This window comes from Chiloscyllium plagiosum, unplaced genomic scaffold, assembly GCF_037043375.1.
Source record: "Chiloscyllium plagiosum isolate Xiang-an unplaced genomic scaffold, Cpla_swu_hap1 HiC_scaffold_19, whole genome shotgun sequence".
Taxonomy (NCBI): Eukaryota; Metazoa; Chordata; class Chondrichthyes; order Orectolobiformes; family Hemiscylliidae; genus Chiloscyllium; species Chiloscyllium plagiosum.
Window position 1 is genome coordinate 33,185,939 of NW_028270157.1, and position 18,067 is coordinate 33,204,005.

The window sequence follows — 18,067 nt, forward strand, 5'->3', positions numbered from 1 at the left end:
GCATTTTTCTACTTTGTTTTGTTTTAATGTATTGTTTCCTGCTATGCATGCTAAACTCCTGATATTGAAAGAGACATGTTTGACTAGCGCCAGGGCAAAAAAAAATCTTATTTTTCCTATCCGTTGCAATCACGCTATTTGTCCCATAAACAGGAAAAGGCAGCAAAGGAGGACTGGTTGTCAAATAAGAGCACTGCCCATATCCCACAGAACCAAAACTTGAATGTTGCTTATCGTGTAATTAAAAACCACCCTTCTTCGCTTTGCTGTTCAGGTTGGGTAAGGGTGAATCCCTCATTACCCAAAAGTTTTGAAGCATGCAACATATAATTATAGCCTGGTTATTTTTGAAGAGGATACCTATTGTCACTCGGTAACCAGCCTGTGCAAGGAACTGCTGCAGAATGAATCATAACTGTTGCTTGGACACTGTGTACAGACTTGCCTGATGTATTGGTTGTGGGTACAATCAAACTGGACATCGAAACAATAGAATTAATCTCTATTCAGAAAGATGATGCGATCATGCAAAATGATCTGGGCGCAATTGATGGAACCCTGTACTTTTTGTGACAACTTGCAATGCAGACAAATCTGAGTGGTTTCTCATGCAACTTTGAATAGCAAATTGGAAAATGTTGATGTTACCAGCTTAAAGTCTAGAATGACTTTATGGCAGATGTGTGACCATTGATTGCACGATGTTGTCGTTCCTAAATTCGAACCTGTAATCAGTAGTGTAGTTTTAGAACATAGAACATAGAACAGTACAGCACAGAACAGGCCCTTCGGCCCACGATGTTGTGCCGAACATTTGTCCTAGCTTAAGCACCCATCCATGTACCTATCCAATTGCCGCTTAAAGGTCAGCAAAGATTCTGACTCTACCACTCCCACAGGCAGCGCATTCCATGCCCCCACCACTTTCTGGGTAAAGAACCCACCCCTGACATCTCCCCTATACCTTCCACCCTTCGCCTTAAATTTATGTCCCCTTGTAACACTCTGTTGCACCCGGGGAAAAAGTTTCTGACTGTCTACTCTATCTATTCCTCTGATCATCTTATAAACCTCTATCAAGTCACCTCTCATCCTTCGCCGTTCCAACGAGAAAAGGCCAAGCACTTTCAACCTATCCTCGTACGACCTATTCTCCATTCCAGGCAACATCCTAGTAAATCTTTTCTGCACCCTCTCCAAAGCCTCCACATCTTTCCTAAAGTGAAGCGACCAGAACTGCACACAGTACTCCAAATGTGGCCTAACCAAAGTCCTGTACAGTTGCAACATCACTTCACGACTCTTGAATTCAATCCCTCTGCTAATGAACGCTAATACACCATAGGCCTTCTTACAAGCTCTATCCACCTGAGTGGCAACTTTCAAAGATCTATGAACATAGACCCCAAGATCCCTCTGTTCCTCCACCTTACTAAGAACCCTACCGTTAACCCTGTATTCCGCATTCTTATTTGTCCTTCCAAAATGGACAACCTCACACTTGGCAGGGTTGAACTCCATCTGCCATTCCTCAGCCCAGCTCTGCATCATATCTAAGTCTCTTTGCAGCCGACAACAGCCCTCCTCACTATCCACAACTCCACCAATCTTCGTATCATCTGCAAATTTACTGACCCACCCTTCGACTCCCTCATCCAAGTCATTAATAAAAATTACAAACAGCAGAGGACCCAGAACTGATCCCTGCGGAACTCCACTTGTAACTGGGCTCCAGGCTGAATATTTGCCATCTACCACCATTCTCTGACTTCGACCGGTTAGCCAGTTTTCTATCCAATTGGCCAAATTTCCCTCTATCCCATGCCTCCTGACTTTCCGCATAAGTCTACCATGGGGAACCTTATCAAATGCCTTACTAAAATCCATGTATACTACATCCAATGCTCTACCCTCATCCATATGCTTGGTCACCACCTCAAAGAATTCAATAAGACTTGTAAGGCAAGACCTACCCTTCACAAATCCGTGCTGGCTGTCCCTAATCAAGCAGTGTCTTTCCAGATACTCATAAATCCTATCCCTCAGTACCCTTTCCATTACTTTGCCTACCACCAAAGTAAGACTAACTGGCCTGTAATTCCCGGGGTTATCCCTATTCCCTTTTTTGAACAGGGGCACAACATTCGCCACTCTCCAATCCCCTGGTACCACCCCCGTTGACAGTGAAGACAAAAAGATCATTGCCAACGGTATTGCAATTTCCTCTCTTGCTTCCCACATAATCCTAGGATATATCCCGTCAGGCCCGGGGGACTTGTCTATCCTCAAGTTGTTCAAAATGTCCAACACATCTTCCTTCCTAACAAGTATCTCCTCTAGCTTACCAGTCCGTTTCACACTCTCCTCTTCAACAATACGATCCCTCTCGTTCGTAAATACTGAAGAAAAGTACTCATTCAAGACCTCTCCTATCTCTTCCACTCAATACACAGTCTCCTACTACTGTCCTTGATCGGACCTACCCTCGTTCTCGTCATTCTCATGTTTCTCAAAAACGCATAAAATGCCTTTGGGTTATCCTTGATCCTATCCGCCAAAGATTTTTCATGCCCTATCTTAGCTCTCCTAATCCCTTTCTTCAGGTCCCTTCTGGCTATCCTGTATCCCTCCACTGCTCTGTCTGAACCCTGTTTCCTCAACCTTATGTAAGCCTCCTTCTTCCTCTTTACAAGACATTCAACCTCCCTCGTCAACCAAGGTTCCCTCACACGACCATTTCTTTCCTGCCTGACAGGTACATACATATCAAGGACACGTCGTATCTGTTCCTTGAAAAAGTTCCACATTTCCATGACATCCTTCCCTGACAGCCTATGCTCCCAACTTATGCTCCTCAGATCCTGTCTTACAGCATCGTAATTACCCTTCCCCCAATTGTAAAACCTACCCTGTTGCACGCACCTATCTCTCCCAATGGCAGTGCCTCATTGGTGAAATGGTGTTTGAAATATCAATTATGTTAAAATAAAGTAGAAATGTCTCCCAATGACCCTTGGTGGCTATGGTATCCCAAGGGATGCCCACCTGTCTCTTACCAGATCCTCTGCTCAATCTTATCTTGGCTGATCTCTGTTAATTTCTCGCTCCACTGGCTAACCTTCCATGTGAACAGTTACATTTTTTAAAGCAGATGGAGCACTGCAGTATCATCAAAATGTTGCACAAGTCACAAAGCTGTTATGGAAATCAAAACAAAGCCTAAACAAAAGCACAATTGTAGCTTTAGACTAACATTATTGATCTTCACTACCAAGTGGTCTTTCATAATCTTCACATTTTCATTTATGTGGTTTAGTCCATTTTGGCTTAGACCAACAGATTTGTTTCTCAAAGGCAAGGTTGATTTTGGATTGCAAGTGGCAATAGATTTGATTTTTTTCCTGATTATAGTTATAGTGTTGGTCAAGGCAGCATGAGTAAGAAAGCAATAGGTAAGTTATCTACTTGAGAATTCCAATGTAATTTTGAATCGGTTGGACAGGATTTGTATATAGACAACTTTTACTGTTTGACACTCAACTTCAAAATCTGCAAGCTAAATGTTTTCATTCAGAGAAACTCAAAAAAAGTTTTGTCTTTTGCACTTTCATGGATAGGTTGTGTTGTATTTTGTACCACTTCCAATAGTTGCTGCATTTTACTGCAATTGTGCAAGATAAACAATATAGGTAACCTTGTTCGGAAATTCAGAGTGGTGAAATTATCTAGTGTAACAGATATTGATCTTCAGAAATGACATGGGTGTGCGGTGGAAGCCCAGGTGTAAATTGGCAAAAATTAACAAAGTCTATTGTTCTCCCAGGATGTGCTACCTGCACTCAGTCATGCTGTGAATCCTGGGAGCTGGAGGGCTTGCTTGTAGTTGCTAAACTTCCTCGCAAATTAGACAAATATCTGTTCAGCTCTTGAAATATAACCCAATAATATCAAATAGGCAATGGGTCTCATTTATTTTGAGGTTATGTAAATGTGAAAATAAGAAACTTGCAACTTCCTTTTAATTATATGTTGCTACTTAGTAGTAATCAATTATTTAAGCCAGAATAGAAATATTTAAAATCCGGAATTATGTTTTCTATTTCTATCCTGTTGGACCATGACAGTTTTTCTTTATTTTTCAAATTTTTGATATGGAATTGCGAACTGAAGTTGAAAGTAAAATTTTGAACTATGAGTGGCAACCTGTCTTTAACAAACAATCTGATATTTGTTTATGGGGACTGACCTGGAAAGTTAACTGAACGTGGATTATTGTTCCAAGAGCATTGTACACATTTCCTCAGCCGAGACTTATTGTGCTCGCGGACTGGCAGCTGCCTGGATGTTAAAAGGGACAATCAGTGGGAGCCTTTGCTGACCATTCAAACAAAGACAATGTTGAGAAAAAACAGAAAGGGAAACCAAGGATTGACCTTTTGGCCGAGTTGCATTTGTCATGCTTTTTAGGGACAGAATGTAACCAGGGAATTTTCCACATTGCTGGGTGGATGTCTATTTTAATTATATTGGAAAAGCTTGGCTAAGTGCAACACTTTGGGCAAAAGATCCTTCCTCAGGGCTTTTGTCCGAAATGTCGATATTCTTTCTCCTCGGATGCTGTCTGACCTGCTGTGCTTTTCCAGCACCACTCTAACCTTGACTCTAATCTGCAGTACCCACTTCTGCCTAAGTGCTACACTTGTTGTGGCGTGCAAATCTTTCGAGTTATTACCGGAATTTTGTCAGGCCCATAAACTTTGCAGTATCCAGTGTCTTCAGGCATTTTTGATATCAAGTGAAGTGAATCAAATTAGTTAAAGACTGCCAGCCATAATTATCAACAATATAGTTTTTCCTCTGCACAGACCCCTGAGTGCTGTGCATGGCAGAGTCTTTGCAAGTGGAAGCCAATCTGTTGCTACGCTTTTCACAGTGCATGGAACCTTCTAACAGCTGTGCTGTCATGTAGTTCCGAGGAAATGTTGCTAGCATGTGATAATGGTGCCCTCTGAGGTCAAAATAGATCATCTGTTCAGTAACTCTGGCTGAAGATGCTGCCTACTTCCCTTTTTAACTAATGCTTTGGGCGCCTATCATTGAAGATGGGGATTTTTCTGGAGCCATTTATGACTGGATGTGATAGACTGTGATGCACAGATCTAATCTGTTGGTTGTGGATTTGCTTAGCCTGTTGGCTGTTGCTTTCCGCTTTGGCATTCAGTAGGCCTGTGTTTTAGGTTCACCAGATTAACACTTTATTTTTAGCTGTTCCTGGTATTGCTGCTGACATACACTGATGCATTCCTTCATTGATCGAATGTTGGTTTCCCAGTTTGATGGCAAAGTGGACGATATACTGAGTCATGATTTTTCAGATTAGTTTGAAATTCAATTCTGCTGCTGATGGCCCACAATCCCCCATAGATGCCCAATTTGAAGTTGATAGATCTGTTCATCATCGGTTCTATTTCACATATGGTGGTCCGACACAACACAATGAAGGGTATCGTAATGTGACAACTGGAATTTGCCGTGTAATGAATTCATTTCCATTATCTGACAATGGGGCTTTCAGGCTACATTTGCCAGTTTTGCAAGTTAGTTAATTCAATTTTAACCACCAAAGTAGAGGCACTGATTCAAAGGTTTTCAGTGGGTCATTCTAAACAGTTCAGGCATCACTGAAGAGTCATAAAGTATTACAGAGCAGAAACCCTTTGGTCCAACCAGTCCTGCCGAGCATGATCCCAAACTAAACTAGTCCCACCTGCCTGCTGCTGGCCCATATCCTTCCAAACCTTTCCTATTCATGTAATTATCCAAATGTCTTTTAAACGCTGTAAACTTACTAACCATGCCTTCTGTACTCCTATTCAAATCATTCAAATAAATGATGAACAAAAAAGGACCCAGAACCGATCCCTGTGGATCAGTGCTGGTGACAGGCCTCCAATTCTGAAAAGCAACCCCACATCATCACTGTCTCCTGCCATTAAGTCAAGTTAAAAGATTACAGGCAAGTTAGGAAACTCATGAGTATGAGAGGGGGAGTGAGAGATGTAACCTCCATGTTAGGAGTGATGCTATTAACTATATTGTTGAGAAGACAGCTGAGGTATATATGCTTTGTGAAGGGGCCTTAATGAGGAATCAGTTGAGATTGGATGGATCCCAGACGTTATGTTAAAATATAGTTCGTTATGAAAGTAGCTAATAAGTGAAATGTGATTGGTTGATTAGCCAATACTTTTTGAGGTATTAATCGTCTCCAGTTGATGAAATAGCACAGCTTATGTTAAGATTTTTATTGTCTCTGGTGAATATCGTGCTCTGACAAGTAGCCAAATCTGGTGTGTTGGCTTTTGGGGAAGTTTTGAGCTTTAGCTTTCAGTTGTAAGATTCTTAAACGTTCTTATTTTTAAATTGTTTTCTATAGTAGAAATTATTAAGTTCATGTCATTGTCTTACTAATAATGCAGTTGTTTATCAATAGAGTATTTGACAAGGGAATTAAGCAGTTTTCGTTGTCTGAATATAAACCAAATAGACATTGAAGCTCATTGCTGTTTCACATTAGCACTTCAACATACTGTATGGTTATGCCAATGACTATTGAAATATTTAAATATTGTGAAGTTCCTGTTAAACTGAATAATACATGGTTTGTTGACATGTATTAGATGCAAAATAACAATGAAACTTCTCTTCTGCATTGATCTTTGCTTGCAAACTTGTAAGATATTTCTAAAAGACACATGTTTAAGAAATATTTATTGGAACATAAATATTAGACGTACAAGATCATTTTAGAAGCCATTCTAAATATAAACATTAGTTCTATTTGTGTATTTTTTTTGTAATAATACAATAAATTACTGTTCTAACCTTCAACATTCTTTTTACAGGCATAGATGTTGAAACGCGTTTTGGTTTTGGTTGGACGCCATTGATGTATGCTGCAAGTGTTGCTAACTTTGACATTACTCGTCTCCTTCTCAATAGAGGTGCTAATGCAAGTTTTGCAAATGGTAAAATTTTATTCTGGAAGTATCAAATCTTTTTTTTTTATTTTCCTCGCTGTGACACTGTCTCACCTCCATCAAATCAACCAGAGGTATAAAGATAATCAACAGAAAAGATGGGAGACTGTTCAACTTACGCCATCTTAAGTCCACAAGCAAAGTCACTCAGTGTGCAAATGACATGTATTCGCACTCACTCAGTGATCAAGTTCTGGGTTACTGCCAATTCCTTACTAGCAATGGGAAAATGGGATTTCATTAAACACCTGGAAAACTAAGATTCTTTTAAACCCGCTCCCACAGCAACAACCTCCATGCCCTCCCAAGCCAATTACTAATGTGGCATTTTCCATGTCACACAGCTCTTGTGGGCCTTCCTGGGCAAGATAATCAACCTAGCATCAGTTTTGTGATGTGGATCCATAGCTATTGAAAGTGGAATCAAGTGACTTCTAAAACTTTATGATAAACTTGAGAATTGCTGAAAAAAATATACATTTAGTCGAAACATCTTGTCTTTCACTTTTCAGCACATTTCACAAAAGTACCAATTCAAGGGAAAATCCAACGTTTGAGAGCAGGTTGCTGATTGGTTGGCAGGTAGACTCTGGTAGAGGCATGGCATGGTGAATTCAACAAGTAATTGATGATTGTTAGTTAACTGCAATGCTTTACTTAATGTTTAAACCAGGGATGTAGATCTTGATTGGTCAGGGCCCTGAGAAATTAACTAGTGAATGACTATCACCTACTTTATTGAGTTGAAAAATATACAATATGCATGTTTATTCTTTCTATCCACAGACAATAGGGTCCCATGTATTAATATAGCTACCTTCCATAACAGCAAATATGTCACATCACAAGCCCAAGTGTCTGAAGAGTTATTCACAAATTCCCCAAACTTACAACTCGCAATATGTCACCGAGACAGGTTTAGAAATTATGCAGCATTAGATAAATGAGACCATAGAAAGTACTAAGAAGTCTAAATTAGTCTTGGAATGTATGTGTGCAAACATAGATGACTGATGCTGTTGTTGAGCTACAGGTGTAAATAATTGGACAGGAATGTTGTGTGGTGGCAATAACTGAGACCTGTCTCAAAAGTAGAGGATTAGATGTTTACTATTCCTGAGTTTACAATGTTCAGGAAACAAAAAGAAATGCAAATAGGGGTGTTTTAGCAATTTTGATTAAGAAAAACGTTTATAGTGTGAGAAAAAGGATGTCTTTGAAAGACCAAGAACAAAATATGTCTGGGTGGAGATGAGAAAAAATGGACTGATTACAACATTAGATTAGATTAGATTAGATTAGATTAGATTACTTATAGTGTGGAAACAGGCCCTTCGGCCCAACAAGCCCACACCGACCCTCCGAAGAGCAACCCACCCAGGACCCATTGCCCTTACTTACTATATTTCGCAGTTCAAATAGTGGGAAGCAGCTAGGTAAGCAGTTTTGCCAAGAAATTATTAAAAGGTGCACAACTAGAGAGTAATGATAATGGGAGACTTTACCTGACTCAATTTTGGGTCAGTTCTGTTAAGAGCAGAGAGGGACAAAACTTCTGAAGCCTGTTCAGGAGAATTTCTTGATTAATATATTTCCTGCCTGACAAAAAAAATCAATCCTGGATCTCGTGGGGAATGAATGGTTTAGCGGAGCAAGAATAGCTCTGGGAGCATCTCTGGGATAATGACTAATGCTATTAAATTTACATTTATTATGAAGTATGATAAGGAGCAATCTAGAGTCACAATACTTAACTGTGGGATAAATAATTTCACCCAATTGAAGAGCAGTTTGACCTGGAGTCTGAATGGCAGACAGCAATGAAGTGGAACAAAGGATTCCTTTAAAGAGGATATGTTTTGAGTATAGTCTGGGTACATTCTCACAGTCAGAGGTCCCTTGGTGAAAAAGTTAGAAAATAGGATGTTGTACCACAGGTGGTTTTAAAAAAAAAGTTTGCAGTTTGATAATACAAGGACTATCAAAACTGTAGGGGAGAATGAAGAAAGAAAGTGAAAGGAAAAGATGCAAGTGGTACTAACTAAGCAATGGGTCCAAAGATCTTCTAAAGACATATTAATGGCAATAAAGGAATAGTGGGGAAAATTAAAAACCAATGCATGACTTAGATTCTAAATGATGCTTTCCTTTTTTTTGCCAAGAAAGAGGAGTTTTTAAAAGCTATGTTAACAAAGAGGTTGACAAGATATTAGATGAAATCAAAATAAAACAAGAAGCACTCAGAAAGGATGTCAGATTAATGTGGATGAGTCACACATGCAGAAGGTGTAGAAAGTTTTAGAAACAATCTGGGAAAAAATTAACTGTTACTTGACTGAGCCTGGACTAGTAAAGGAGAGTTGGTATCAATTTGTTAAACGTCATAAATTAGTTACAATCACTTGATTTAGGTTTTAAATATTGTAACAGAGGCTGGATCAGGGTTGATGTGTGTGTGTAGACTTCAGATGTTTGATAAGTACCATATATTAGACATCTTGGTGATATTGAAACCCATTGAGCAAAAGGGCTGGTAACAGTAATACAAAATAAGCTAAGGCAGACCTTTACAACAGGCAGCTTGCTGGCCAGAATGTGATCCACCAAGGGTTCCTATCTGGCCCAGAAATGAAGTTCTGAATAAAAGTGAATAGATATGGAAGATTTTGCAAGAGGATGCTCCTCCAATCAGAGACCACTCCTCTTCGATGTTTGAGCATCGAACATAGAACAGTACAGCACAGTACAGGCCCTTCAGCCCACAATGTTGCGCCGAGCATTTATCTTAATCTAAGATCAACCTTAGCTATGCACCCCTCAATTTACTGCCATCCATATGCTTGTCCAGCAGTAGTTTAAATGTCCATAATGTCACTGACTCTACTACCACTGCTGTCAGTGCATTCCACGCACCCACCATTCTCTGCGTAAAAAACCTCTGACATCTCCCCTATACCTTCCCCCTGTCACCTTAAAATTATGACCCCTCGTGACAGTCATTTCTGCCCTGGAAAAAGTGTCTGGCTATCTACTCTATCTATGCTTCTCTCATTGCCATGTACACCTCTATCAAGTCACCTCTCTTTCTTCCTTCTCTCCAGTGTGAAAAGCCCTAGCTCACTCAACCTTTCTCTTCATAAGAAGAGCCCTCCAATCCAGACAGCATTCTGGTAAATCTCCTCTGCACCCTCTCTAAAGCATCTACATCCTTTCTATAATGAGGCGACCAGAACTGGGCACAATATTCCAAGTGTGATCCAACCAGGGTTTTATCGAGCTGCAACAAAACCTTGCATCTCTTAAACTGCATCCCCCAGTAACAAAAGCCAAAACACCATGCACCTACTTAACAACCCTATCAACTTGGATGGCAGCTTTGAGGGATCAATGTACTTGGACCCCAAGATCCCATTGTTCCTCCACACTTCCAAGAATCCTGTCTTTAACCCTATAATCAGCATTCAAATTTGACCTTCTAAAATGAATCACTTTGCATTTATCCAGGTTGAACTCCATCTGCCACTACTCAGCCCAGCTCTGCAACCTGCAACAGACCTCGACACTATCTAAACACCACCGACCTTGTGTCATCAGCAAACTTACTAACACAACCTTCCACTTCTTCATCCAAGTCATTTATAACAACCACAAAGAGCAGCGGCCCAAGAACAGGTCCTTCCATGACACCACTTATGTCACCACCTCCAGGTGGAATAGTTTCCATTCATTACCACTCACTGTCTTCTTTCGGCCTGCCAATTCTGTATCCGGGCAGTCATATTTCTCTGTATCCCATACCTCCTAACTTTCTAAATGAGCCTACCATGGGGAACCTTCTCAAATACCTAACTGAAACCCATATACACCACATCCACTGCTTGACCTTTATCAGCTTGCCTCATCGCATCGTCAAATAACTCAATAAGGCTTGTGAGATATGACCTGTCCCTCACAAAGCCATGCTGACGATCTTTAATCAAACTATGTTTTTCCAAGTAGTCATAAATCCTATCTCTCAGAACCCTTTCCAGTACTTTGCTTGCCACAGATGTAAGACTGACTGGTCTGTAATTCCCAGGAATTTCCCTATTCCCTTTCTTGAACAGAGGAACAACATTCGCCTCCCTCCAATCATCCGGTACTACTCCCGTGGAGAGTGAGGATGCAAAGATCATCGCCAGAGGCGCACAGTCTCCTTCCTTGCTTCCTGTAGTAACATTGGATATGTCTTGTCCAGGCTTGGGGATTTATCTATCTTAATGCTTCCCAGAATTTCCAGCACATCCGGTTTCTTAATATCAATCTGTTCACACCCATTAACTTGGTCCATGGTGTTCTCACTATTAACAAGGTGACAAGAGGAGCTTCTCGTCAAGAGGAAGAAAGAAGTTTACTTAAGGTTGAGGAAGCAAGGTTCTGGCACAGCTTTAGAGAATTACAGGGTAGCTAGGGAAGAATTCTTAAAATGGACTAAGGAGAGCTAGGAGGGAACATGAAAAAGCCTTGGCAGGAAGGATTACGGAAAACCCAAAGGTGTTCTACACTTATATGAGGAATAAGAGAAGGATCAGAGAGAGTGGAAGTAACTTGTGCCTGGAGTTTGAAAAGTTAGAGGAGGTCCTAAATGAGTTTTTGCTTCAGTAATCGCTAGAGAGAGGGACCTTGAAAGTAAAGTCTGGGTGGGAAGCTGTTTGCTGAGTCAGTGGAGACTTGTTGGGCCGAGTGGCTTATTTCCACACTCTATTCTGTGGAAAAAGGTATCAGTCTGCCTGAGGACTGTTGTCAAATGGCACCATAGGCCTTCTGAAGGAACACACTGTTTGTGTTCTGAAGATTCACACGGGAGCCGATGTTAACTTTTTTTTATTCAGCTATACGACGTGCTGAATTTCTCCAGCATTCATTTGTTTGTATGAGAGAGAGGAGAGTGTGTGTATGTGAATGAAGGAGACAATATTGGAGGCAATGAATGGGCAAGTTTGTGTTTCAAGCCAAAGAATGTTTCTGGGTATGTTTGGGTTGGGGAGGGGAGGGGGAGGGGGAGGGGGTCAAAGGGAGGGAGTCAAAGGGAGGGAGGGGGGGTGTGGGTGTGGATAGAAGGGAGATTGACTGACTGTGTGCATGCATGTGGCCAAGGACGAGGTTAGGAGTTTGTGTGCATATGAATGATGGAACAAAAAAGGCAGTCAAACAGGCACCCTTCCCCTCCCAACCCTCTTCCTGAAAAGCCTTATCACAAAACTGGCAGAAAGAGGAAAATAACTTGGTCTGAAAGGTAACCTACTCCCAACCTTCATTTTTGTATAAATTCCACCAAAGTTCACACAGCGTTTCTGTCATCAGAAGCAAGCACAAGACCAGTGTTCATTAAATTCAACTTAGTTAGGTGCCAGTCCTCAACATTTTCCATATGATCTGAACTTAGTGCCTTGTGTGTTTCTCTCTGCTTTCAATCAAGATGACAAAAAAAAAGCTTTGACGTAGATCTTCTGCTTGGTGCTGTTTTAATAGTCATTTTTATGAAATGCTCACCAATTTATGTTATCAATTTATTGTTTCTTGCTTGAAGTTCAGGCTTACTGTGGTACAAAACTATATAATTCTGAAATTTGCTCACACCCTCCTCTCACATTTCCCCCACCCCCGCCAAAAAAAACATTCTATTCGCTTTCCAAACTGTGTGCTGACTTGCTGTACCTAAAGGTAAAACTCCTGTAATTCATGTATTGGGACAGCCAGATACCTGCATCTGAGCATCACAATTTCTTACCATTTCAATCATGTGCTTTTTAAATCTTCCTGCCAAAATAGATTATTTCACATTTTCCCACATTATACTCCATTTGCCAGATCTTGCCTATTCACATAACCTTTGTAGCTTCCTTATGCCTTCTTCACAACTTATCTTCCTATGTATCTTTGTGATATGAGCAAAGTTAGCAACCATACCTTTGGTCCCTTCATCCAAGTCAGTTATGTAAATTATAAAAAGTTGAGGAGCTAGCACTAATCCCTGTGGTAGACTGCTTGTTACATTATGCTGAATGGAAAATAATGCATTTCTGATAACCGACTTTCCTATTAACTAGCCACTTTTCTGTCAGTGGCAATATATTATCCACTGCGCCATAAACTTCATTTTTCTCAATAACCTACACCTACGGAAAATTCCTCGGCTATTCGCCTTATCTATGCCCCTCGTGATTTTACAAACTACCTAAGGTCACCCTGAAATGAGTTGTCAGAGGATGTGGTAGAGTTTGGTACAAGTGCAACATTTAAAAGACATTTGGTCAGGTACATGGATAGGAAATGTTTAGAGGGATATGGGCCAAATGCAGGCAAATGGGACTGATCAGTTTTTGAAACCTGGGCAGCATGGGCCAGTTGGGCTTTTTCTGTGCTGTATGATTCTGATTCTATATCGTTTGATGTTATACCTTATTAATGCCTTCTAAAAATCTAGGAACAGTACATTGATATATTCCTTCGTCAGAGAAATCCAATAAATTTGAAATAATTTCCCTTTTGCAAAATCATGTTGACTCTGTCTGTCTCTTTACCTTGAATTAAATGACCTGGTATAATAACTCTTCAAAATAAATGTTACCATCTTCTCTGTGGCAGATGTTAAGCTGTAGTGTCCTACATTCTGTCCTCCCTACTCCTTTTGAATAAAGGAGTTAACATTCATTTTCCATTCTAACTGAACCTTCTCCAAATCTGCAGAATTTTGGAAAATTAAAACTAATACTATAATTATCTCACTAGCCACTTCTTAAGATCTTATGGGGAAGTCCAGGACTCGAGGATTTAGCTGCTTGTAGCTCAATTTGTTTAGTCCTGGTGATAGTTTTTTAGAGTTCTTTCTCCTTTTATTTGTAGCTAGTTTGATCATGCTCAGTATATCCTTTACATTAGGACACATGAATAATACTTCAAGTTGCCTGCCATCTCCTTATTTTCCATAACTGACTCCCCAGACACTCTTTCTGTAGAACCAACATTCACTTGGTTAAGTCTTCTCCTTTTTAAGTATCTATAGGAAAAATTGGCATCTGTTTTTATATTTCTAGTTAGCTTTTCCTAACTTGGCTGGAATGCGCTGCCTAGGAGGGTAGTTGAAGAGGGAAACCCCAACCTTTTCAAGTGTTCGTCCAAGTATATTTTAAATGTCGTAACATTCAAGGCTGTAGGCAAGTGCTGGAAAGTAGGTGTAATGTAGATGGGTTATTAGATTTTTGACAGCTGCAAAAGAGATCAGCGCTGCTTGTAGCTTTGTGAAAGAATTCCTTCTGTTCCCTTATTCACTGAAAAAAGGAAAGTTCTGTACCTTCATCATATTGTAATTCAGTTTTCTATTATTTTCTGAGTCAATATTGGCCATTTCTGAAGATTTAGAGTTTGAATTTTTGCAGGGTTGAAAGAAGTAATTTTGAGAATAGCTTTTTAATACTTTTGATGTAAAATTCTGTTAGAAATAAAATTATGCATATGGAGCTATCGTAAGATCTCAAAGTTTGAATATTTTTCAGGACTTAAGTTATTATCAACTGTAAACCATGACATTAGTAGGAGGTGGGCCAAAGTTGCTACAAGCATGAAACAAAACCAAGACAGACTGGAAAGAAAAATCCAGACCAAAAAGCCACAAACTGTTGCCTATTTAATTTTATGAATGGCTATGACGTAGGTTAATCTAAAATCTCAGATTCACTTTGTTCCATTGTATATTTTTTCACTTGTAACTTCTATGTTTCAAATTGACCACATCTGTGAATACAAGTGGCCTGGGTTAAGACATTCATTCATACAATTTGTAGTTACTGAGCTGCAGAACATTGCATGTAGTGAACAGATGGTTAAGAGTATGTTCAGGAGGGTAATTGGTGCTTGAGGCTGTGAAAGGAAGCAATTATTGTGCATACGTCAAAATTCCAACAAAGTTCCTTTAAATACGTGAAAATTGGGCACAGTTATTTTATGTTCTGCAAATATGGCCAAGTATTTATGTGGAATTTTGATCTGTGTTTTATTGTGAACTGAAAGTTAAACGTTTTAAGCAGTGATACAGTGAAAGAATATTATGTATTTGCTACATAAAATAACAAACCATTTTATGACCTTGTTCTTTTAATATTTTGAATCAAATTAAACTTAAAATGGTTTTAATAGTTTTAATTTATAAAAAAACTTTTATCACTGATATTGTACATAACTTTGATTGTAATCTTTACTCATTGAATCACTTCACTTCATCTTACTTAAAATATTTAATTTTGTGATGCATCCATATCACATTTAAGCAATAAAAATGCAGGTTATATATTTTGCTTTTAGACTGAAAATTAATTACTGATTTGGAATGGTGCGAGCAATAAGTTAAACCAACTTAATTTTCCACTACATAGTTAATCTTCACATTTGCATCAAACGTTTCACAATATTCCTTTCCCTCTTTGTTTCGTATTTTTATATCCATTCTAAGTATTTTCCCTTTTTGACGTAATGCTTTTCTTAAATTCTGTAGATCAATATACAGTGTTGATGGCTGCCTGTGCTAGTAATGAACCAGAAGAAAAAGTGGTCAAGTGTATAGAGTTGCTGTTGTCCAGAAATGCAAATCCAAATACTTTCAGCAGGTATAAATGTTTACTATAAATCCATAAACTGCCTTGAGAAAGGGGATCACGGAAGTATTCAATCTTGCTCATAAGGTTCCTATTCTGCTTTAATCACAACTGTGCACTGTTGGCAAAGGTCTAGAAGTAAATCTCCCAATGATTCCAGCAGAGAGATTTGAGATGATGGAAACTGAAAAAATAATTGTGTAAAATCTTGATTTGTACATGTACTATCTATAATTCTACCTATTTGCAAAATGTTTCATAACTATAATCTTAAGGTGGCTTGGTAATTGCAGCAACTAAACATTCAAATTTCATTTCCACTTCAAGATCTGGTACTAGATACCAATCTTAATGTTTACCAACATTTCACTTTGACAGTGAATTTCAGAAAGTTTTCTGGGAGCCTTCCCGGTCTAGAATGTTGACCAGGGAATACCATTCAGAGCTTCCATTGGAGATAAGTAGGTAGACATTCATATATTTCTGGTCAAAGCTGCAGTGCAATTGCAGGGTAATCCTGTTTGATGAGGAGTAAGAACAAGATAGAAATAGTCTATAATGTGTAAGAGTTTTTAAAACAATTGTTTGAAATCAATGATACTATGAAAGTCCTACAAATTTATTTGTTGCTAGGAATGAGTATTAAGGCTGTTATGCTGTGGAATCATTACCCTTTGTGTTGTGACCCCAAAACTTGTTGTTGTATAATCTTGTTCATACATCTCTGCACAGCACAGAGTTTATCCATCATGATTCAGTATGTTCATTCTTGATTTGGCATCTGCAATTCTGCTGTTAAGTAGATATTTATCATGCTTCTTCTAAAGGAGTCAGTGGACTGAGCCTACTGTTGGCTTGTATTTTATGGGAGTTAAAGTTCTTTCAGTTTCTAATTTTAAAGTTTGCTCATTTTGCACCTACTTAAATATTCTCCGAACTTTCAGAAACCAGCTTAGTTAAAGACCTCCTGCTCAATGCCTTGACTACATGCCTCCCTTTTTACAAAACCAATTTAGCTTTCTAAAATGATTACAGGCGATAAGGTTTCTTGAGAAGTAATAGCTAGCTTTCAAATTTGTTTTAGAGATAGTGTTTGTATATCTTTTCTTTCATCCTCATTTGGAGCATTTGCACTATGGACTTCCATTGGTCCATTGTAATGGGCAAAATATTGTAGTGGGTTGCCAGTGCCTTCTACAGGGTGACTAACCAGGAAACTATACTCTACTGCCTAGCATCCAGTGACTTCATAAAACTGGCTGTGTTATGAATGAACATTCCATGACAAGCAAATCCTGGCATGGAATTCAAATCCAGAGCTCCTGCCTCAAAGATTAGGATGCTACTTCTACGCCTCATGATCTCTTCAAAATATTACACTAACAAAAACATTCCTTTATATTTGCAAAGCTCACGGAGGACCTCTGGTGGTAGAAATATTTAGTACATCATAGAATTTGATAGACTTTAATCTTTTTTATTCAATTCGGACATCACTAGCTAGCCAGCGCTCATTGCCTATTCCAAGTGCCCTTGAGAAGGTGGTCTACTGCCTCCTTGAGCTGCTGCAGTCCCTGTGCCACAATGCCATCAGAGAGAGAATTCCAGGATTTTGACCCAGCGAGTGTGAAGGAATGGCAATATATTTCTGATTTGGGATGGTGAGTGACTTGGACGGAAACTTGCTGGTGGTGGTCTTCCCATGTACCTGCTGCCACTGTCCTTCTTAATGGAAGTGGTACATTTGGAAGGTGCTGTCTGACAATCTTTGGTGAATTTCTGCAATGCATCTTGTAGGTAGTACACGCTACTGCTACTGAGCGTCAATAGTGGAGGGAGTGAATGCTTGTAGATGTGATGCTAATCAAGCAGGCTGCTTTGTCCTGAATGTGGCTTTGATGTCAAAGGCTGTCAATCCTACCTCACCTGAACTCTTCAAAACTGTTTTCTCCTCTATTCAGTGTTCCACATGAACAAAAGTTTGTGCAGCATTTGATTCGATACATTCAGGAACATTGGAACCAGTCATGTGCTGTAGTCCCATTATCACTAGTTGATCTGTTAATCAAACCTTGAGAGAACTATTTGAGTGCCATTTTTGGATAAAAGCAAAATACTATTGGAAGTCTGAAATAATAATGAAGTACTGGAGAAATTCAGCAGATCTAGCAGCATCTGAGGCAAGAGGTACAGAATTAACATTTTTGAGTCTGACATGATGCCCTTTGTCTCTCCACAGATGCTGTCAGACATGCTGAGTTTCTGTAGCACTTTGTTTTTGTTATATATAACTCACTTTAGGGCAAATTGATTTTGTTTTAGTTCATGAGTAATAGTTGCTTGTGTAGTGTAATAGGGAATAGTTGTTCATGTAAGGTAATTGAATTCAGTTATTTA

The 18,067-nt window shown here is 39.3% G+C and overlaps 1 protein-coding gene across 1 annotated transcript in view; it reads left to right on the forward strand.

Annotated features, from left to right (window-relative positions):
• asz1 (ankyrin repeat, SAM and basic leucine zipper domain containing 1) overlaps positions 1-18,067 on the forward strand; it is an 80,478-nt gene that overhangs the window by 17,761 nt on the left and 44,650 nt on the right. The window contains exons 3-4 of the mRNA XM_043709583.2: positions 6,906-7,028; positions 15,571-15,682. Coding sequence (XP_043565518.2) covers positions 6,906-7,028; positions 15,571-15,682 — 235 coding nt within the window. The remainder of the gene's footprint in view (positions 1-6,905; positions 7,029-15,570; positions 15,683-18,067) is intronic.